This window comes from Vulpes lagopus, chromosome 5 (genome assembly GCF_018345385.1).
Source record: "Vulpes lagopus strain Blue_001 chromosome 5, ASM1834538v1, whole genome shotgun sequence".
NCBI lineage: Eukaryota > Metazoa > Chordata > Mammalia > Carnivora > Canidae > Vulpes > Vulpes lagopus.
The window spans coordinates 48,200,490-48,224,109 of record NC_054828.1 but is presented as its reverse complement, the minus strand read 5'-3'; the positions used below and the strand labels follow the sequence as shown (position 1 = coordinate 48,224,109).

Genomic DNA, 23,620 nt, shown 5'->3' with positions numbered 1-23,620 from the left:
TCTCCGTCCGCTCGGCTGAGGCCGACATTAGGTAAATACCAGTTGTCACCCGTGGGCTCTGCCCGGATTTGCCACCCTTGAATGCATCCTTTCAATAGGTGTTTGGTGACCCGGCCCGTGAGGTCCCGCCTGCCTCACAGATGTGAGGTTCCAGCCACAAAACAAAACAAAACAAAATCTGGGATGGGAAAGAAGAGTCCAGATTTCACTGCAAATGAAGCTTTCCAGAGCTGCTGACTCAGGCGTTTTCTTTCCAAACATCTGAAACAGCAAACAGATTGTAAATTAGGAGGGAGTACAAGATAGTAGCCGAAGGGAAACGCCGCCTCCCCTTCGCGGGTCGGAGCCCAGGCCGCGCGGTGCCCCGGGCGGGGGTGATTCCAGGGGCTGGGATCGAGCCGGGATCCGGCTGGGATCACGACTGGGATCCAGGCCGAGATCGGGGGCAGGATCAGGGCTGGGATCTGGGTAGGATTGGGGCAGGGATCGAGTCGGGATTGAGGCCGGAATCAGGGCTGGGATCAGGGCCGGGATCCTGGCAGGATCGGGACTGGGATCCGAGCAGGGGTCTGGCCGGGATCGGGCCCGGATCGAGGCCACGAGCCCGAGGGGCTGCCCGCCGAGTTCTGGCCTCTCCTAGGCCTGGCGGGGCGCGGCGTCTTCCCATGGAGGCAGGAGGCCGAAGGCTGCTCGGTGCCGCCGTCTTGAGCCCATGAATCAGCGGCTCCCACCGGGTCCCAGGTCCGGCTCCCAGGACTCCGCAGATATAAAGTGAAACAAACCGTAAGCCCGTCAAACTGCGGCTTGGGAGGAGCGGAGCCCGAGGGCTGGGATGGTCTGGGGCGCCCTGCTCCCCCCACCCGCCCCAGGCACTGCAGCAGGGGGGATCGGGGGGGTTAAATCTAGCGGAAGGCGAGCGGGGTGTGGATCCCACCGTCGGGGCCTGGGGCGCTGATGGGACCTGGGGGGTGGGGGGTAAAGCGGGTGGCCGCCGTCATCATGGCCCAGCGGTGCCTTCAGGGTCCTCGTGGTCACCGGGGGAGTGGCTGTCAGCGTGCCTTCCCTTGGGGGTACCCAGCTTGTCTGAGGACCAACCCGGGGGTCAGGTGGGGCCTTGCTCGGAGAGGAGTCCTTGCTGATTCCCACCCCCCCCCCCCGATTCCCAGACAACCACCTGGGGGGCATCCCCGGGAAGGGGGGTGATTCTAGGTTTGGGGGTCTCCTGGCGAGCCGTGCACTTTCAGCCAGGGGCCACTGGCGGTGTAGACCACAGGGTCGGCCCGGAGTGGCCCCGATCCCCACTGGTCCGGCCCCTACTTGCTGCTTGCAGGGCAGGGGCTGAGGCAAAACCAGACCCAGACAGATGGTTTCGGCCAAATGGAGGCCCCTGGGGCGGGCACGGTGCCTCGGCTGCTCCAGAGCTTGGAGGCCGAGTCCCCGAGCCACAGGACGGGATATGTTGTGGGGAAAATCACATGGGGCTTGCGGGGCTTGCGGAATTTGCAGGCGACGGCAAAGCACAGATTCTGGAAGGATCCCCGTGCATCTCACCGAGGGGCTGCTGCATGAACTGGTTTAGGAAGCGGACGAGGTGAGGGTTTGCCCAGGTGGCGGCGCCGAGGGGGGGCCCGGGGCCAACAGGGGCAGACACTGTCCCTAAGTGCCCTCGGGCCTCGCAGCCTGAGGAGAGCCAAGGGCCGCCCCGAAGCGCCCAGAGGTGCCGTCAGCCCTCCGCGGCCCGGCCGCTGGCGCTCTGGGGAAGCGTTCAGGCTTCGGACCCGACGGCTTGGGTTCTAGACTCTCCTCCTCTGGCTGAGTGACCCTGGGCCGTTCCACGTTCTAGGCCTCGGTTGCCTCACCAGGAAACTGGGGCGAGGATAGCTGGGGTGCCTCTCAGGGCTCGGGGAGGCGGGGGACAGAACGGGAGCTCAGGTGGGCTGAGCCCTGGGGGCTGGGGAGCTGCTGCGGGGGTGAGGGGGGCCCGGTGGGGGCGCAGGAAGGGCTCCCGGGAGGGGCCGGCAGGTGAGCGCATCCCGCAGCGGGGCCCCGGGGGCACAGGGTGAAATCGCAGGTGCCGCTCCACGGTCACACGGTCACACGGTCACGGGTCGTATGTGAAGTCATCTGAGAAATGCTCTTCCTGGGGCGCCGGGGGTGGGGGTAGGGGCTCGGGGTGGAGCATCTGCCTTTGGCTCAGGTCGTGATCCCAGATCCTGGGATCAGGTCCCACATCGGGCTCCCCGTAGGGAGCCTGCTTCTCCCTCTGCCTGTGTCTCTGCCTCTCTCTCTCTGTGTCTCTCATGAATAAATAAATAAAATCTTAAAAAAAAAAAAGAAAGAAATGCTTCTCTGAGCTAGAGCCCGGGCCGGAAGGATAAGCTGAAACAACGGATAACTGACATGTAAGACTCCGGGGGGTCAGGCTTACTGTCAGGAACAGCATTGCTGGAGGCTGTGGGGACCCTGGGTCTCCACTGAGAAGTCCTACCAGTCCTGCCAGCCATCAGAGCAAGCTTGGTGGTGCCCCCCGCCCCCCCCCCCCCGGTCTTCTGGGACTCGGAGCTCCCTTGAGGTCCCTAGGAACCTGGCTCAGGCACAGGCTGGCCTAGCCACCCCTCTAAGGCGGGGAGATGCGGGAGGCTGCAGATGAAAAGACCAGGAGTCAGGAAAACTGTTTTCAGGTCCTGCCTCTGGTTATAGATGCGTAATGTTGGGCAAGTCGATTTCCTGTGTAGACTTCCCATTTCCTCAGCTTGGAGAATTGAATCATCCTTGGCTTTTTGAAATTTGCAATCTGCAACACCCCCGTCCCCCGACATAGAGGCCCGATGAGTCACTGCAGGGGCCAGCCCTCCCCTCCCCCACTGCAGGGCCCCTGGGGCTGGTTTCTGGGCATCGGTCTTGTTCATCTCCCAGCCCGAGAATTCTGTGGTTTTCTGAGGTTTTTTCCTACCTTAGTTTTCAATTCCATAGACTCTGAACTACCTGAGACTCGGAAAAGGGATTTGTTCCACACGCTACAGCTGGTTAGTGGAGAACTCTCTTTAGAACACACGACCCCCAGCCCCATCCCGTGTCCCTTCTACCTCCCCAGGTGCTCCCCTCTACCATTCAGGATTGTGTCCTAGCATCTGTTCCTCCCAGGTCCCAGTAAACTTGTGTTGCTGCTCACTATAGATTCCGTCCCCCTCTTAAATCTTTTTTTTTTTTTTTTAAACTCATATAAGACACACAGAAAGGCAGAGACACAGGCAGAGAGAGAAGCAGGCTCCCCATGGGTAGCCCGATGTGGGACTCAATCCCAGGACCCCGGGATCATGTCCTGAGCCGAAGGCAGCTGCTCAACTGCTGAGCCACCCAGGTACCCCGATTCCTTCCCCTCTTAGAACACCAGGAAGTCAACAGATCCCGTCCTGAGACAGTGACCCTGGAATCCACTTCCCTAGGTATTACTGTAACTCAGTGGCACGCTGCATGCACTGCAAAATGAGGCCCAGCTCTGCCGTTGTCCTAGGGTCTGTTCTCTCCGTCTTCCTACCAGACTCCCATTTAGAGGCTGCCCAGAACACAGGTCCCCCCAGTCTCTTTTGTAGCCAGATACGGTGCTGCCACCACGTTCTGGCCACAAGGTAGTAGAGTTATTTTGTAGACCTTATGGAAAGTGCTCTTAAGGAGAGGGAGAATGCTCTCTTCTTCGCTCTTCCCTCACTGATGGCTGGAACATAGGGCTAGTGGCCGAACCATCCGCAGCCACCTTGGACCATGAGGTAGACACCATGTGTGGGTGGTGGCGGAACAACGAGATAGTCAAGAGCATCAGTCGCTGGTGATCTCACGGAGCCCCGTCGCCAGCCCTAGCCTGCAAGACAAACGAACCTCAATGGTTTAAGCCGCCATTACCAGGTCTCATCAACCCTGGGCCTTGACCGTAGACAGCAGGAGCTGGTGTGTCACTAACAGAAAGGCCCCTGCCGGTGCAATGGGTGCCCTCCAACTGTAGGCCACATTCCGATCTCGGAGCAGCTCCGAAGTATGGCAGAAGTATGAATCTGATTACACGGAATGCAGTATTTTGGGTTTTTGTTACTCACAGCCAAACCTAATCCTAACGGATTCAAGAAACGCGAGGGAACGAAGTGGCAGGTTCTAAATAGAGAACATGATAATCATGTAGGGGGAAGAACAAGCTTCTATATAAAAGCATGACTCACAAAAATAGTAGTGACACATGACTCAATTTAGGGACATCTCTCCCATGTTTCCCAGTCCGGATTAAATGGGGACCTAGGTATGGCTGCTGGGGTTTGACCAGCAAGGGGAGATGCGAGTCTGGGGGATGAGGGCAGCTGGCTTGAAGGCGTCGAGGACACAAAGCTGACGGCTACACCGGTGTCCACTGTGCGTGGCCGCTTTCAGGGTCTCTGCTCTTTGGTTTCTTCTCCCCGGCTCTGCAGGGCCCGCCCGGTTGACGAGAAAGACCAGTGGTCAGCTGCTGTTTGCAGCCACGGGCTGTCCCTGGGCCGAGACCCCGAGAGACGCTGCAGGCTCTCCCCGCACTGCCCGGCCTTGGGCGCAGCCGAGCCCTGGCTTGGCGGGGGCACTTCCGGTCAAGGCGAGTCCGGCCCTTAGCCTGTGAGAATGCGAGGCTGACGTGCCTGTTGTGACGAGAACATCGAAGGCCCATAGGACAGACAAGCAGGGAATCTGGCTTGTCAGATTTATTTTGTAATTTTTATTTGTTCATTTATTTGTATTTATTTTTTTAGAATGTGGTTCTAAGAAGACATGTCCGTTGTGGGTGTGGCTGAGGCAGGCCGCTTCGAGGACGAGGACTCCCTGGACCACTTCTAAATCCCAACGCCCTCCCTTGTTGCTTGCCATGACCCTTCCTCCTCCTCCGCCGGCCTCTTGAATCTACTGGGATGGGGGTGTGGGAGCATCACAGGTTTCGCTGCCTCTAGGTTCTGGCTACGTTGGCTCTTTCCTCACGTGCCAAGCGTTCTACAGTTAGTAGAACACAGCAGCCCCACAGGAGGGTAGCACCGTGCCCACTTGTAAGGCTCAGAGCGGTTGACGACCTTCCTCACAGGAGCGCAGCTAATCCACGGCTGGGAGGTGCTGCCATTATGGTGTGGTCTCAGGGCAGAAGCAGCCCTTTGGGCTCTAGTTACTGCAACTGGGGAAGTTCTGCTGAGGACTGTTTCTATCCTTCCACTCGGAAGGGTCACCGGACACTGAGGACTTGGGACCATTCGGAGAGAACCCCCCAAACCCCCCAAAAAAGTTGGGGAGATGGCGGGTGGAGGATGGAGAGGCGCCGTCTCCAGGCCGTGCCTGCACCGGCGGTCCCGCAGCCCGGTGAACCCGGCAGCACAGGAGCAGCACAGGACGGTCGGCGAGGGAGGGGCCGAGGCTTCCACCGGAGCCTCCCCACAGGCTGAGGGCCGCTGTCGGGCGGGCTGCCACTCTCTGATGAAATAGGTCATGTGACTCAGCTGACACAACAGCTAGTAACAATATTTATATATTTTTAAAGATCTTGAGAGTGAGCGAGAGAGAAAGTGAGAGAGACACAAGCAGGGAGGAGAGGGAGAAGCAGGCTCCCCGTCGAGCAGGGAGCTGATGCGGGACTCGACCCCAGGACCCTGGGATCATGGCCTGAGCCGAAGGCAGACGCTCAACCGAAGGCAGACGCTCAACCACTGAGCCACCTGGGCACCCGGCTAATAACAATATTTAAAGATTACCTTGTAGAAATTTCCTGCTCACCTTGGTATCATGCATGTATTTTCTGGAAAAGACAGAAATTCCCTGTAAACCCTTATTTAATCTTGCCAATTCTGATGAAGATACATTTATAGTGAATCATGGGAATTTCTTTTATAATCTCATGTTTTACATAAAAACGACTCCCCTCTAGTACTGACCCATTTCCCATGGGCCAGATCCTAATTCCTTCTGCTTTCAAAAAAGTGGAAGCCCTGCTAAATGATTTCCTCTGGATTGAAATATATTAAAATGGAATAAATCTTTGCATCCAAACTCATATTTTCCTCAGATACCAAAGTATAAAGACACCAGGCTCAATTTCTTTTAAATTATTTTATTTTTGTGTAAGCTAAAAGGAAATTTACACACTGAAATCTCAAAAGACCTTGGGCATGCACATTAACCTTGTCAGAGGTTCTTCTACGTGTCTTTCTTTTTTCCATAGGAATTTCCCCAAACATTTAAAACCCATAGTTTTTTCTGTATATACAGCCTAAACCATAGCAATCTATGATTATGTCATTTTACACTGTGCAAAATCCTCAAAAAATAGTGGTACGATAAAACAAAAAATCATTAACAAGTAAATTTCATTGTAAGACATTCATATAATTTGGTCCTTCTCCAAACCAAACTGATTTAAAACAGACACAATCTCTTTAAACCCCTCCAATCAAGTTCTGACAATGATCCACATACCCTATAACAAAAGAGCAATCGATAAAGTACCTTGCAAAAGGTCAAACAGCAATATGCCAGATTGAAAAGATTAAAAAAGAGTGCAAAAATGTTAACAAAAAGCCAGATCTGAAACAAACCCACCACACATAAAATTGGAAAAAAAAAAAAAAAAAAAAGCTAAACAGGGACTTTGGAGCTTATTTATGATAGCAAAAGTAATTCAACATATGATATGAAAAATTAATAGAACATTCAATGCAATCTGAAAAGACTGAAGGGGATTTCACAGACAGTGGAGATTTGAGTTTTTAATTTTCTTTTTTTTTATTTCAAAAGTTTTGTAAGAAGGACACCACCAGTGTATTTCACAAAGACATAAATGTATACACCCCAGCAACACAAAAAGAATAAATCTTCAAAAATGTTCACCCCCGATTATTTACATTTTTTTTCTAATATAAATTTAGGACTTCAGTATGTAAATAAATATACATTACTATGTATACCTTTCTAGTGCGGCTTACCAACAAATCAGCTGAACTTTTTTTTTTTTTTTTTTTTTTAATTAGAGCAGGTATGCTTTTGATGGTAGGTAAGGAAGGACTGGAGGGAAGGAAAAGCAACTGAAATTGTCCAATCCACATCAGTTATCCATCCGCTTTCTCCTGGGACCTTGTGGAAGGTGTTAACGTGGCTGGGAACATCAACACCTTGGCATGCATGAACGTTAAGTCAGGAAGGCTAGCAATCACCTTGATGGCTTCTTCACTCAGGTGCTCTTCTCTTTTCGGTTTCCTAAGGACAAATGAAAAAGAGAAGTGTGTTGACGGGACTCTGCTGTAAGACAGCGGCCTGTGGGGACTTCTCTGCCAGTTCCTGACCCCGTAAGGAACTGTGTGTGCTTCTTGCGCCACGTACCACTCTTCCGAAGATGCATCCCCATTTGTGTATATGCGTTACAGCTGGGCGTGTGCACACATACACTCGCATGCACCTAGGTACAGCTCACAGATCTGCTTAAGGCTAGAAGCATCTACCCGGGCACACTTTAAAAATGTTGCTAAGCAGAAATATCATGCTGGAGCCCTAATAAAACTTCACCCAACTGGATTTCCCCCTGAACCCCACTAAACTACCAAAATTACTTCAACATAAGTATGTCTGGCACAAGGCCTTGTAAATCATTTTAACCTCAGGCGTTCTTCATCCCCTCCTGGGGAATTCCAGGAGAGGAAGCCCTTGGCTCAGAAACGCCCAGTCTCAGCCCTGCTGGGACACCGACAGCAGGTCCAAAAGGAGCAGCACGGGAGCGGTCGCAGGTGCTGAGAATGGACTTAGGCAGGAAGTGCTCACGGAGAAGGGAAAGCTAGAAATCCTTGGGCTTCTGTAGACGAAGTAGATTTTACTCGCTGGCCCCTGATATTAGAGGTGAGCACTTCAGGAAGAACCCCTTTTACCCAGGGCTTCCCAGATGGTGAGCTGCGGAAATGTCAAGTGAGCCTCAAATGTGGCTCAAGTTGAGCACATGACTGTAAGCCAACCTTGATTTTTTTCCAGGATGTTAAATATATTGAAAGAATAGTTGTAGTCATGGAGATATTAATTTTAGACCAAATTCTGTTTAAAATTGTTGATTCTAAAAAGCCCAATTCTCTTTTATGGTAAAATAGTTGGTCCTATATTATATATATATATATATATATATATTATTTCTTCCACCTGAATTCTTTGTCGTTGGAATGGGGAACAGGGAGTCAGGAGATGAAACGAGAAGGGAAAGATGGATAACAGGCTTTTATTTCATATCTAGGCTTTTCTGTTATCACTTTTAAATTCAGGCTGAAATAAAAAGATTTAATAGAATGATGGAAAAATCAAACATCACAATTTTAAGACCGAAGTTCTTCAATGAGGGGTGGGCTTCAGGCACATTGAAACCATCAGATCAACCAATACTCAGTTCTAAGGTTTCTCAGAAGAATGGGAGAGCAATCCAGTATTTTCTGCTTAAAATCTACAATTTTAATTGCATTTAAATGGTGGCAAAATTATTAGGTGGATGTTTGATGAAGAAAAACCAGAGAGTTCATTTTTAGTCTCAAAGTGAAAGACTGGAAGTGTCTGTATAACGGAAAGAGATCAAGACTCTCACCAACGGTCAATCTTCGCATCACTACTGAGGAGTCACCAGGTCACTATGCAACTTCTGATGCGGTACAACACCTGTGCTGTATTCCAGCCAAAACCTTTCATTCGAATTCATCTAATTTGTGGATATAGTTTCTAGCTTACAGGAAATAGGGGGAATAGAGAAACATATTAAATACTACTTGAAGAAAGCCAACAGATAAATCCAGAGGTTGGGACGTTCTGCAGGACACCTGGACATCTTTTTAATAAGCTACTGTTAAAACTGAACACAAACAAAAGGGTGGGAGGTAGATAAGCCAGGTTAAAGGAGGCTTAGAGGCTGAAACAGCCAGGTACAACAGTTCCCTGCTTTGAGAACTGGTATTGAGGGGACATCTGAATATAGCTTTGGTATTAGATGGAATAAAAATGCACTGAAGTTCACAGATGGAGATTACAGACTGCAAAGGTAAGTTCATTTCGGTATGGACTATAAAACCTCATTTTTGGCTAAAAACCACACATATGGATATATTTGCATAGCAAATGATCTGAAAGGAGTTATACAGATCTGAGTGGTAAGAATGTGAAACTGAGTTTTAATTTTTTTGTATTTTCTAAGTTTCTATATCTTATCGCTCCTATTATGATAAAAGTTATTAAAAACAGTAACAAACAGGGGTGCCTGGGTGGTGCAGTTGGTTAAGTGTCTGACTTCCACTCAGGTTATGATCCTGGGGTCCTGGGATGGAGCCCTGTGTTGGGCCCCCTGCTCAGAGGAGAGTCTGCTTGTCCCTCTCCAGCCCAGTTGTATGTGCTTGCTCTCTCTCAAATAAACAAAATCTTAACAGAACAAAACAAAACACAGCAACAAATAAAATTGGACCTAAATGGACTTTCTCATTTGTGGAATGCAGTTGGGGTGTGGGAAAGGAGAGCAAGGTAGAAGCTTATACCCAAGAAATGGTTAGTAAAGATTACTCTAGATGTTCTACTAATGGCCTTACTTTAGAAGTGCTATTTAGAGGCAACAGGAAATTGAAAAAAGTTTACAGAGTTGATAGTTTGTGTATTTATCTGTAGTCACTGTGCACTGATGTGATCTAGTTTTCTTGGACTATAAGAAGAAAATTGAGGAGAATTTAAAAATAAAAAGTTGTATCATGAACTTTTCTCAAATCCAAAAGCAGTGACCTAATTTTGATTTACATTCTCATTAGCTAAGATTTATCCTTTTTGTCAGTAGAATACAACTCAGAGTCCAGAAACAAACCCATTATTTATGGAAAACTGATTTTCAACAAGGGTGCCAAGACCATCGATGGGGAAAAAAAAGAGTCTTTTCATCAAACAATGTGGGATATCCACATGTAGAAGAATGAAGTTGGACCCCTATCTCACACCACATTCAAATATTAAATCAAAATGGACCAAAGACCTAAATGTAAGAGCTGAAGCTATAAAACTCTCAGGAAAAAACCTAGGTGTAAATCTTCCTGACCTTGATGTAGACAACGGTTTCCGGGATGGCTGTAACCAAAAGTCAGACAATAACAAGCCTTGGAGAGAATGTGGAAAAACTTGTATCCTTACATATTATTGGAAGAATGTAAAATGGTGGCACTACTTTGGAAAACAGTTCAGCAGCTCCTCAAAAAGTTAAACATATCGATATTGTATGACCCAGTGTTTCACTCCCAAGAAAATGAAAAACATTTGTCTACACAAGAACCTGTACATGAATGTTCACAGCATTAGTCAGAATAATCAGAAAGTAAAAACAGCCCAAATATCCATCAACCAATTAATGGGTAAGCAAAATGTGGTGTAATCACACAAAGGAATATAATGTAGTCATAAAAAGGAATGGAAAATACTGATACACTCAATAGCATGGCCAAACTTGAAACTGAAAACACACTAAGAGAAAGAAGCCAGGAACAAAAGGTCAAACACTGTATGATTCCACTTATACGAAATAACAAGAATAGGCAAATTACTGGAGACAGAAGGCAGATTAGTGGATGTCAGAGGCTGGGAAAAGTGACAGAGAGGGAGTAACTGCTAATGAGTATGGAGTTTCTCTCTGGGGTGATATAAGTGTTCTAGAATTACATAGTGGTCATGGTTGTGCAATGTTGTCAACATACTAAAAGCCAATGAACTGTATACTTGAGAAGGGTAGATTTCATGGTATGTGGAATATATCTCAACTAAAAGCTCAAAAAAAGAAAGATGTACGTATCACTTTTGGCGATGAGTCGTTCGGCTTGAATAAACCTGACTTGGAGGTTTGCCACTACTAACTGGGTGGTCCCACTGATTAGGATCAGGAGGTAATTTTTCTCTATATTAGAAAAGGTAAAGCAAGAAGAAGGAACTACTTTATTTTTTAAAAGATCTTATTTATTTATTTGAGAGAGGGAGTGCATGAGAAAGGGAAGGAGCAGGGGGAGGGGCAGAGGGAGAAGCAGACTCCCCTTGGAGCAGGGAGCCCGCCGAGACTTGATCCCGGGACTCCAGGATCATGACTGCAGTCGAAGGCAGACACCCAACTGAGTGAGCCACCCAGGTTATTTTAAAACTAAGTTATTTTAAAACTAAGAACTTGCATCTCTTTTAAGAAGTCACTTGTAACAGCTTGTGTCTGGAAGGAGATGAGCACATGTACTTCTTGCATATGCATCAAAGGCACTTAGAAAAGAGTATGTCCTTTTGTTACACGCCACCTTCCTCTGCCTACAGCGCAGCTTCCTAACCTTGTGGTGTGCCCTACAGTCACCCTACCTTCTGTGTGTTGTCAACAGTCAAGTTTGCTGAGCTTTGCTTTCTGTAGTTTTATTCAAAAACAAAAAGAAAAACAGAACAAAATGTAAAAGTAACAAAGACACCAAAATCTCCTGAAGTGATGCATGCCATCCACCTTTTTCTTCCCTGTACAACTGAGAATCATTCATGGAGACATTTTACAGTATTACCTTCTAACTTTAAGACTTGTGAATATCTGCATTTCTTACCATTTTCAAATAATTCCTCAAAACAAAATACAGAGTTGGCAACTCATTTTCTTTTCAATTTGTTGTGTTTTATTTTTTTTAAATGGCTTTTTTTTAAAAAAAGATTTTATTTATTCATGAGAGACACAGAGAGAGAGGCAGAGACACAGGCAGAGGGAGAAGCAGGCTCCCCGTGGGGAGCCCGATGTGGGACTCAATCCCAGGACCCCAGGATCATACCCTGAGCCAAAGGTAGATGCTCAACCACTGAGCCACCCAGGTGCCCCTAATTGGTTGTGTTTTAAACGCAAAGCTGGACAGATACTAGAGAGCAATTCAACGCTGTTACAACACTAACCTTAGGATACACACAATGATTCTAGTACACTCTGTAACAGTACAGAGTAAGGGAAATGATGAAGATAATTTCTTAAAGTGATAGGAGTTGTTCAGGTTGCCTGGTGTACAGGGGATGTTTCAAGAATGAGTAAAACCACAATTAGGAGAGCAAGCAAGCTGACAATGTGGTGTAGAGCTCCTCCTAATGGCACAAAGACTAATTCTCATCATGGGACTGGAAACTACCACAATTCATTCAGTCAGACAGCAGAGGTAAAAAAGTAACAAAATGGTACAACCGTCTTTAGAAAAGGTTGCCCTAAAAATGGCAGGGGAAAGCTCAAACAATAAAAGCATCAGTACTTTTTAAAAAAGTCAAATGTGCAGTAGCTTTGACTATTGATGCATTTATAGGAAAAATGGATGAGAAATTTGTATGAGAAGATTTTCGATTTGAAAATATGATTTGGAGACAGAAAAAGTTAGGAAATAAGCAAAAATAATCCATGGAGGATTCATTTGCAAATAGGTTCACTGAATAGGAAGCTTTCCTAGTGCCAGGAGGCGTTACCACAAAGAAACAGGAGCAAGGAGAATGACAATCTGTGGTGTGTGCATGCCATAAATTATTCTAGGGAAAAGTTAAGGAGATTCGTAATTATGAAATAAGTAAAAATGCCTTTTCATAATTATAAATAATAATACATATCTGTTTAATGAATGGATATTTAAGAATACAGTTTGAAAGGCAATGTGATAATTCAAATCAAAGTTTTAAGACCGGTAAGCATTTAATTATTCATAAGAAAAAAGGGCTTTTTAATTTTTTTTTTTTTTTTTTTTTTTTTAATGATAGTCACACAGAGAGAGAGAGAGAGGGAGGCAGAGACACAGGCAGAGGGAGAAGCAGGCTCCATGCACCGGGAGCCTGACGTGGGATTCGATCCCGGGTCTCCAGGATCGCGCCCTGGGCCAAAGGCAGGCGCCAAACCGCTGCGCCACCCAGGGATCCCCAGAAAAAAGGGCTTTTTAAATGGATGTTTTTCTACAGAAGAACTGATTCAAAAGATAAATCTGAATCTGACCTGGTGGCAGAATGGATTTATTTAGGAGTAAGGCCTATAATACTTTTGCCAACGCGAGCAACTAGCAGGTAAATATTTCCACTTGAAAATGCTGACGAATAATGGATTTGGATCAACAAAGATGGTACCCCTATCAACCAGTATTTGCTATTGCAGTAGTGATTTCCTGGTTCACAATGACTACCTCTTATTAGGAACTGGCCTATTCTTATGGCTAACGTGTCAAAGCAGTAAGCATGGCTTACTGTTCCAGTGCTAAATTATGTAAAATTAAAGGTTTCCTGAATCCTGAGCACAGGGGCCCAAGTGACATTCTTTCTGTCTGGTTCCAACACTGCTTTTCCATAAAAGTCATGCCCCTAAAAGGCCTCCCAGAAAGCTTGGCAAAGCAAGGCTTCACATCCCAAGTCAGAGGTGCTGCACATCAGCAATAATGCAGAAAATAAAATACTAGCCATTGCCTACTCCATCTTAGGTAAGGAGTAGCAAGATTAGCTTAAGTGACTCTGGGAGTGTGAAAGTGGGTTCCCACAGATGATCAGCTCAGTGGTTATGAAGGGAGAGGGGCTGTTTCTACAATGGCTTATGATCTCAATACTTAATCAGAATTCTTCTCCACAAAGTTTACAGGGGTGGGGTAAAAAGAAAACCACATCTGTCAACCCTTCCCGGCCTTTCATGAAATAGCTCTATTCTAATAGAGTTCACAATTAAACATAATTTGATAACTGTTTTCTGGAATGAGGCATCATTTATTGATTTTTATAAATACGAAGTGAATTTTAATACAATATATTGAAATACTGTCAACTTACTTGCTTTCCCATCAGAGCTGTTTTGTTTAACACAGAATTCAAAGCAAGGTGTAATGAACACTAGCTGTTTACCTGGTAGATGTGCTTGTCTTCTCTACTGTGGACATGAGTCTTGCAAATGCATCCGTCACTTTTAGGCTTGAGGTGGAGATTTCCAGCTTAGAAGTTGTTAACTCATACAACTCTGGATCCACACCTTATAGTATAAAACGACAGTCAGTGAGGGCAAGTTGCAGTGCGTTACTCAATCAGCCATGATCCAAGATGCAAAAGGCACTCATTCTGTAAACATCTGAGTCTTTTATGAGCACAATAAGTCTTTAGACTGCTGTAGTATTGCATTTGTTTTTTAAATTATAGATTTCACATTTCAGAATTTTTATAAAGTAGGAAAATACTTTTAGGATCTCACTTTGGTATAAATGCAGCCTTAATTCATCTAACACTTATGTAGTAGATATGCAAATACTTCTAAAATTTCTATCTGCTATAGAAAACTCAATTTTGGATTAGTTAGCAATATGAAAGTTATCAATGTTGCATAAAGAGCACACATGATTTGTTTGTTATATGATACTTCAATGTTTAAATGGACTGATAAGCCTCATTTTTGAAGTTTTCTCTCCCTCTACACGTTTGTAACCATTTTACCTCCATTACACTTTCTTCCACATCAAAAGATTCAGAAGCTAAAGTCTCAAATATGGTAAATGACTTGGTTAAATATATATTGACGCCCTGAGGACACGAACTATTACTCAAAGCATCAAATTAGTGCTAAAGATAAATTATATACCACATGTTCTTTCTTCAGGTCCGAAGTAGGGAGGGTAAAATATTCCCAGAAAAACTAATAAGAGCACTAATTTTAGACAAAATGAAAATTGTCTCAAGGATTACTTATATTTCTATGGTCTCATATCCAGTCTGGTTTTAAGGAATTCAAAATGAAGCTGATTTGTTAGCTTTGATTGGACTTCACTAAATATACATATATATTTTTATATTTCCCTTGGATATAGATTTATATTAAATAATAATGACTACAAAAACACTGAAATGAACAATTAAACATTTTTGATTCAAGCTCAACTTTAGTTAATAGAGACTCAGATTAAAAAAAATCAATCAATCCTCTACTCTCTATGGTACCAGCAAATTACTTGAGATAAAAAGTTTAGTAGTTTCAGAATATAGCAGAAAAGCAGACTATAAGGAACAATGTCTTATACTTTCATCAATCCTTACTTATTATTTCTCTGAAGATAGGAGAAAATTATATATAAATGTAAATATTAATGTTATTAACAAGCTTCTTTTTAAGATATTTTAAGGCTAAGAAAGTCAGGAACTGCCTTCTATTAACCAACTTTGCAGATAACTAGCAGATGTAAACACAGATCTCAGATGTTTACAGAAATCAAACAAGCAAAAGCAGCTTCCACAGTTATCATGTCCAACAAGGGAGGAAGGCTATAGAAAATGTTGACTCTCCCAAGTTCTTAATATTTCATTAAGGTACAATTTCAAAATATACTTAATGAGGTCCTTTATTTGTATCTCTGTAAGTATATAGGTTTCAATTAAAATCTAAAAAATTGTAGATGCCTATAAGGAACGAAATGAACCAAAAGTACCTTCTTCCTCCACTTTATGAAAGGTTAGATTTCAAGTAACCACAAAATTTAAGCTGATGTCTAATATATAATGCAGAATAAACAACTGTATTCTGACTGGCAACAGAAAAGTGGTAGTAAAAATTTGGTTGAGTTTGAAAACTACTGGCCACTTGGCTGTCAAAGAATAAAGTGGGAGATAAAAAAAAAAAGACAACAAAAAACCCAAACTCCCTAGCCCAAAACAAAACAACCACCATCACCAAAGAAATAAAAAATAAAATTAAAAAAAAAAATAAAGGAAGGTACATGATACCGTGACTATTTTATATTTTTCAAAAACAAGATAACTTACTCTACACTAATTATTGGAGAGTAATTTTTTTAATGGAAGAGTTTGCTTGTTTTTTTTTTTTCAGAACCTTAATGAGGCATAGTTTAGTTACATAACTAAAGCTAGCCAACCAAGTTCTATGCCAACCTCCTAAGTCTCACACACAAAATAATTAAATAACCGCAAGCTAAGACAAAATGACTTTCCCAGAAACAAGTCAGAAAAAGTGCAAGCAAGTGGTGAAATGGAATACTGAGAAAAGTGTTGATACCTGTAGCTTGATGGTAAGTTTTAACAAAACCCAATAGCAATAAAAAGAAGCCAAGCAAATTTATAGTAATCAAGTTTATATAGTGGCTAGAGCATACTAATGAAAATATGGACCAAAAATATTTAAGAGGTTCCAAAATAATGAGGACTGCATTTGAACATGCTAATTTCACTTCCATTACAGCTCTAAGCCTCTGAAACCACTTGCTCTTCTGTGTGTATTTTGAGCCTGGTTATCACGTAATTTCTGTATACTTCTTATTTGTGTTCTTAACGGAGTTTGAAATGTAACCAAAAATTAAATTTAAACCAGGTTTTAGGTGTCCAAAAATAGTGACCTCATGTAAATTATAGTACAGTTCATGACAAAACAAATCTGAGAGCAAATTAAAAATGGGAGTTTGGTAATTCATTCTTGGGAATATGGTAATAAGGAAACTGATACACAAGTTTTTGTTGTCTTTTTTTCCCCCAATTAAGTATTAAAAACAGCTAATTAGGCTCACCCCGGTCATTCCATAGCTCAAATGTATTTTAGAAGTAATTTGAGTAAATAGTAAAATATCATTTTGAAGTCAAAACCAGACAGATTGGTTTTTTATCTGCTTGCAAAATCTTGGAAATAATGAAAATGATAACCAAGGGCTTAGATTTGAGAAATCCAGTCATTCTATCAAATGGCCTTGGAACTTCCTCATAGCAGGATCAGATTTCAATAACCATATTCTGGAGAAAGATGTTCAGGGTTCCAGGCCCACCCTTATCTGACTTTTACGGTTTTCCCCATTTCCCACCATGGCTCCTGAAGTGGGTGACAAGATATCTAGTGGAATAGAACAAAACCAGCAAATTCTCAGGAACCAGGCTGGCTGTGTAACTGGCTGCTAGAGGGCACAGACAGGGATCCTTGCTATGCATTCTGGGCATCAGCATCTATATAGCACCCCAACAGCTGTCTGGTGATCAATGGGCATGATTACCAGATCACAAGGTGGGATGACAGGGACTCATTAAAATCATATTGAATAAAATGTAAACATAAAAATGCCATTATATTTTAATCTTTTATTCAGTTAAAAAATGACAAAGTACATTAGTCCTTTGGTCAATAAACTGAACTTCGCAGGGCTGAACATTAATTTAACAGGCACTCCATTAAGTTTTAATTTCTAGTTTTTAATTTCTCATAGCAATTATTTTCTACTATGACTTCTGTAACAGTTTTTTTTTTCTTCATGAAAAACTAACAGAATACTTTCTATTTAAGGGCTACATAAGTTCTATGTGGGACCTATATATAACTCAGTGCTAGACTCTAACATTTTGGGACCTAATTATACATTTAGCATTAATAAACAACTAACTGCTAGAATTTGTAGAGGTTCTATTATCACAGGCACTACAATGTAAAGTCATCTTTGTATACTAAAATATCCTTATATTTCTAAACCCGTATTTTTTTAAATGACTTTATAGAATATGCTTTTAAAAATAAGCATATAAAATATCACATTTTCCACTTACAGGAAAAAGAAAAAAACCCCACAAACAAACCTTGCCTTTAACTGGCTAAAGATATTAGGGCTACTTTATTCCTAGAAACTACTTTCAGCTCTGAATAGTACACTGAGAAAGCTTTCTTTAAAACATGTTTTACAGAAGTCATTCGTTATAGTCAGATACTAGAAAATAACAATAGATAAAAGAAAAGTATTAGAAAGATATTATAGAGAATACAACTACTTGTTTCCTTGTTTATAGGAAAGTCAAGTGATGTGGTCATGCTTTTAGTAATTAAACTAGAATTGTGGTTTTAACACTCTGCTGACCTGGGATTGTGGTGCTGCTGCTAGAGCTACTGTCATCCACGGGCCCAAAGAAATCAAGGTTCAGAAGAGTGGAACCTCCACTAGCTTGAAATTCAGTGACCGTGTTGGTAGGCAGCCACACAGAAGGTAAGCCAAGGGAGGAGGGGTTATGTGTAAAAAGGGGTAAGACACACACTTGAACATGCAGGTTATAATTAGTAGTCATTACATATTTTAAAATCAACATTAAAACAATGTGTACAGTATTAGTTTTTCATTACTAAGGACATTTCTAAAGTAACAATTTAATAATTCAATGTACATTTTCTCATGTACAAAGTAAATAATTTAACACTTAGTAAGGTTTTAGTTAGGAGTTCAGTTCTTTCAATCAAAACTCAAAGCCATACCAGAAAGACCAAGGGGAAAGTGTACCCGTTAAAGGGAAACAATACTTTAATCTCAACCCAACAGTAAATCACTGTACATGCCCAAATCAATCTTCCATGTTAGTAATGTTGGTTTCAAATTAATGATTTTTAAAAAGTGACAAAGTTGTCAGTTTCAGGACACGCACCAATACATTAACTTGGTTTAAATTAAAATAACATTAATAAGGACTATCATTACTGCCCTACCCTGATGTGCAACCTCAAGCTGTACTGTTCCCCTTTAACTCTGAAACAGTAATCAGAAATAGTATACAGTTTTAAAGAAGTTGTTTGTTAATAAAAAGCATGATGATTTGACTGAATATTCAAGACACCAGACAACAGCAAAAGGTGCATCCAGGCTTTCCTTCAGCACTGTTATTCAATTGGATGCTTTCCAGATCTAGGACCCCCAGTCTAAGGCAAAGCTGATGGAATGACGGGTGTTTTAGACAATGGCTCAAATAACTTATGAAGTATAAGGAATAAGGATAATTGTATCTTAGGGTCCAATCAAAATTTGTGGTGTCAGCACACTGGAAAACGAGCATTTTGTGTCATTTATTTTAAAGACCCACATTACTAGGATAAGTTATTCCTTTTCCAGGATTTTCTCTTGAAGCCATAAGAGAAACCAATTATTTCTAGAACTACCTACTAGTATTTTGAGATAAGTTTTAGAAAAGAATCATGAAAATCATTCATTTTCCATTTGCATAAGTGCTCTATAAAATATTATTAAATCTGAAAACTACTTTGAGTCAATAAATATGATCTATTTGCACACTGTTTTTGGTTATATAATTGTGCTTTGTGCTTTTTTTAAGCAGCCTCTAGCCACAAGACTTTGCATCCAAGAAAATTCCATAAATTAAAACTACAGGAACAAATTTCAAGTAAACTGGTTCTACCTAAAATATCATTTCAACTACTTAGATACTTGTAAAAAATAAAGAAGCTTGTTTTTGACTTAAGATAAAGAAATTAAAATTTTACCTAGCTACTGCTACCTACTTATGTACTTAATACTGTTTAATAATAGTAACAGCTGTTTTTTTTTTTTTTTGAGCAATTACTATTCAGAAAGAAAGCCTGAATTTCCAAAGATAAGAAGTTATGTTCAAACAAAAAAGGAAATCAGCAGAGAGAAGTTTGTCTGAACTTTGTAGCTTTCTTAACTCTAGCTCTGGTGCTAGAGGCTCTACGGAGAGACGTACCATCTAAAGGGTTAGTAAGGCCACTGCTACTCCAGTCAAACTGGACGGGTGGTAGAGACTCCTAGAGTTGAAAACCAAAAAATCAAAATTAATCAGTACAGGCTATAGCAACATAAAGAATCCTTAAAAAACCAAAAACCAAAAACCAAAAACAAAAAAACCCCAAAAAACAAAAACTATTATAGCAAGATCATTAGGCAATAAAGTACCTAAAGACAAAATTGGGATAATTTACAATTTCAGAAGGTTACTTAAAAATATGAACACAAACTGAAACTGAAAAATTGACAAAGTACAGCTTATTGGTTAATTTAAAAAAACTCTGAGAAAAGGAATTCACTTTACATTTTCAAACAGATTTTTATGGACTGATTCTATGTCAAGATTTCAATCTATTCTCAAGTTATGATCTAAACTATTGGCTAGATTATAATACAGATATTTTAAAAAATCACTAACTTTTTTCACTAACGAGTGATCTACTTTATATTAAATGACTAGACACTTAAAATTTCTCAGAGGATGGTCTAATGCAATAGAGAAGGTACTATATGAAAATAAGGAGATCGGCATTTTTCAAGACTAAGTAACTACTAAATAACTAGTTATATGACCATATCTGGCTTAATTTAGTTAGTCTCTTTGCATATAAAATAAGAAGGTTTAAAGTCTAAGGTCTCCGGTTCCTTACAATTCCCCAAATTATAAAGAAAATTACGGGACAGAAACTACATTTAAAATTAAGAGAATTTTTAAAATCAACTTCTCCAGTTTAGAAATTACTTATAGTCAGCATCAGAATTTAATTTTCAACATACTTAAAAGCATAATCAGAGTTCCATTTGACTATTTTGGGTTTTTAAATTTTGTTGACTGCCAAACACATAAGGATAAATTGAGCAAATGATACATGTAAGATGGAAGGTAATACAAAACATTTAAAAAATGATCACTGCCTTATTTTAAGAACAATCTTAACAAGAAAAAATCTTAACAAGAAAAAAATCTTAACAAGAAAATCCTGATTTTCTTTTTTTATTTTGGGGATGGTGTTGACAACATTTACTGAAACAACCTGTGTTCTGATAGACTCTTAATACCAACACGTTGCTTTTTTTTTTGGTTATTGCTTACCACTATGCTTTATTGTAAGGTAGGTACTATTAAAACATTAATATTATATTGGTGTATAGATAATTGCTTGTTCCCTACAGGAAAGGAGCATGAATTGGTTATTTTTGAAAGTCTAATCCCATGATATTATAATACAATTGTCTTGATAATTGGGATACAAATGACAGGCATGTTACTATACGCATTTAGTCTTCCCTATATCAGGTCAGGACTGGAGGTTGAGGAGGGAGGTATAAACAAAGCAAAATCCTCACATTAGTGGTTGCCAGAGGGTTGGGGATAGCTGGGGGTGGGGAAGTCTATTAAGAGAGTTCTTTATGGTGATGGAAGAGTTCATGTATCTTGATTGTGGTGGTGGTTTTACGAATCTACCCACATGACAAAATGACATAGAGCTATACACACATATTATAATCAAGTCATATCTCTGGTTTTGATATTGGGCTATAATTAAGAAAGATGTAATTAGGGGGAGAAACTGGTGAAAGGTACAAAGCATCTCCTCTGTACTATCTCTGCAACTTCCTGTGAACCTATAATTATTCCAAATAAAATAAAAAATAATGCTGGCGAAAATCTGATTTATAACTTATCTGCATGATTAATAAACATTTAGAAAAGATCTTTGTTAGCTGATCTCAAAAACAAACAAATGAAAAGCTCTAAGTATCCCAACAGATTCAACTTCTATTATTCTACTCAGAGACCAGTGAAAGAAACCTGGTTAGACAACACCCAGGATGGACAACAACCAGGTTAATGCACTAACAAAATTTCTGGTTAAAGAAAGCAAAGCTCTTTCATTAACATGTTTTATCTAAACGATGTCAATTAGCTGGTTGCTTAGAAATATTTCAATGATTTGCTGGTATTTTAGATTCTCATACAGGTATGTGGCATTTTGAAAACATAGCCAATATTATAATAATGAGGTACTAAAACACGAGTCAATATTTAGTGGAAATAAGACAGAAGTAAAACAGGAGACGTTAGCAATTATAAGCTAACTAATGGCACTGGTGAGGAGGGCTACTTAAAGAGAAAGCACTGAATGACGCACTAAAACAACCTTAAGCAATGTGGTAAAAGTGATTACTGCAGCAACTAAAAGCACTAAGGAAGAAAAGGTCATAATAAAAAGAGCAAAAACACTATCAGTTAACTAACTGGCATCTAAATAAAAACTTGAAATAAAAAATGAAAGAAGAAAAATTAAGTACATTTACACTTATCCCTAAATATTTCATGGTTTTGTTGCTTTGGCAAGTAACATGTTTTTTATTTCAATTTCCAATCACTTGTTTTTAGGATATATAAAAATACAGCTTATTTTTATATAGTGATCTGATATCCCAAAATCTTGCCAAATTCACCTATTGGCATTACCATGGTTTTCTGGTAAATTCACTGGGATTTTCTATGTAGATGATCATGTCATTTGTGAATGACTTGTGTGAAAGACAAAGAATGCCTATTAAAAAAAGAAAAGAGCAGAACCCATCCCACTCCCCCAAACCAATGGAGGCTACAGATCAGAGGCATACATCATTTAGCCTTTCCAAATATGTTCTCTTAATGTAAAAAGAGAGAACAATGCCATATAATCATTTTTCCTTTCTTCTAACTTTAAAATTCTGATTCACAAATGGAACAGCCACATCAAATGGCCTAAGAGGATATTTGCTATGTAGTGACTAGCTAGATAAATAACTGCTGGTCAGAGAGCTGACTCTACTCAGCAGTGGATAAGATGTGGTTGACATACTGATCTTACTAAGAGGGGAATCAGTAGCAGCACCGGGAATGATGTGACCATGAAATTCAGTGAATGAAGATTTAAAAACAAAACAACAAAAGTATCACTACTGCTTTTTTGACCATAAAGCTATCTTTTCAGGTAAAAGTATCCTGGAAAAAACACCAGGAACAGTTGTTAGTAAGTCATCCAGCTCCTAAACAAGAGATGCAATGGTTACAAGAGTAATGAGTACAAACTAATTGGAAAAAAAAAAAACAGTAAAAATTCAATGGATACCAAAATTGAAACAGGACAGACAGAAGAGAAAGCAGGTATCATAATGAGAATTAAACAATAATGTGAAGTTTGAAAGTCACTGTTAGTGATGGCGCTATAAAAACATAAAGGCAAGATTTGGTGTATGATTGACCAAAAATAAATAAATAACTAAATAATTAGGTATTAAACAGATCCTTCCTGACATATTTTGCTGAACTGCCAGCACTGAAGGCTATGGCTGTTTCCTTGGGGTATTATGACTAATGGGAAGATGTAGTGTATTACTGCATGGCTAAAATAGAAAGTAACAAAATATATACAAGCCTGCCAAAGAATAGTGGTAAGAAAGATCGCTTTATAGAAAGAGAATCTTACAATGCATTTTAGATGTTTTTAAAATATTTTAACTTGATTCTGGGGTATAGAGCCAAGCAAAGATCATACAGTCTGGTGAAGAAGATGAGGTACCTCAGCACAAAATCCCAACATGTATAATGAAATATCCAGTGTAATTGTGTGTATGTTAGAATGAAGACCTAGAGAGGCTCAAGCTGATTCAGAAAGAAGTCTGAACAACAACTCCCACTGGGAAATATTATTTTGGTTCCCAAAAAAGTCTAAAAGGGAAAGCTAATGAAGATCACAAACTACCACAAAAAAAGTACAGAATGAAACTTGTTAATTCAGTACTTTGTGTATTTTTTTTAAAAGAGAGGTGTGTGTACTAAACAGATGTGATTACAAAGTTTTTAAAATATAATTAGCAAGAGACCAAGTTCCATCTTCTAGCAAAAAAGTTAGATATGCTTCAATGCTGCTGAAAATATCCATACTTGTCTATCAATACTGGGACAGTGTTCCTTTGACCATAAATATAGAGGGGTGTATATGTGTAAAGAGACAGCAGCAGCTAAACACGTATCATGGAGCTATGACTAACCTCCATTTAATTAATACACATTAATTTCCATTAAAAGT

The 23,620-nt window shown here is 41.1% G+C and overlaps 1 protein-coding gene across 4 annotated transcripts in view; it reads right to left on the bottom strand.

Annotated features, from left to right (window-relative positions):
- Nucleotides 1-6,087: 6,087 nt before the first annotated feature.
- AFTPH (aftiphilin) overlaps nt 6,088-23,620 on the bottom strand; it is a 66,205-nt gene continuing 48,672 nt past the window's right edge. For 2 of the 4 annotated variants that reach the window (XM_041754604.1, XM_041754605.1), the window contains exons 7-10: nt 19,492-19,552; nt 17,865-17,948; nt 13,888-14,011; nt 6,088-7,245 (exon numbers count right to left, since the gene is read on the bottom strand). In XM_041754604.1, coding sequence (XP_041610538.1) covers nt 7,098-7,245; nt 13,888-14,011; nt 17,865-17,948; nt 19,492-19,552 — 417 coding nt within the window. In that variant the 3' untranslated portion in view covers nt 6,088-7,097. The remainder of the gene's footprint in view (nt 7,246-13,887; nt 14,012-17,864; nt 17,949-19,491; nt 19,553-23,620) is intronic. The other 2 variants (XM_041754606.1, XR_005987750.1) reach the window with 2 other exon arrangements.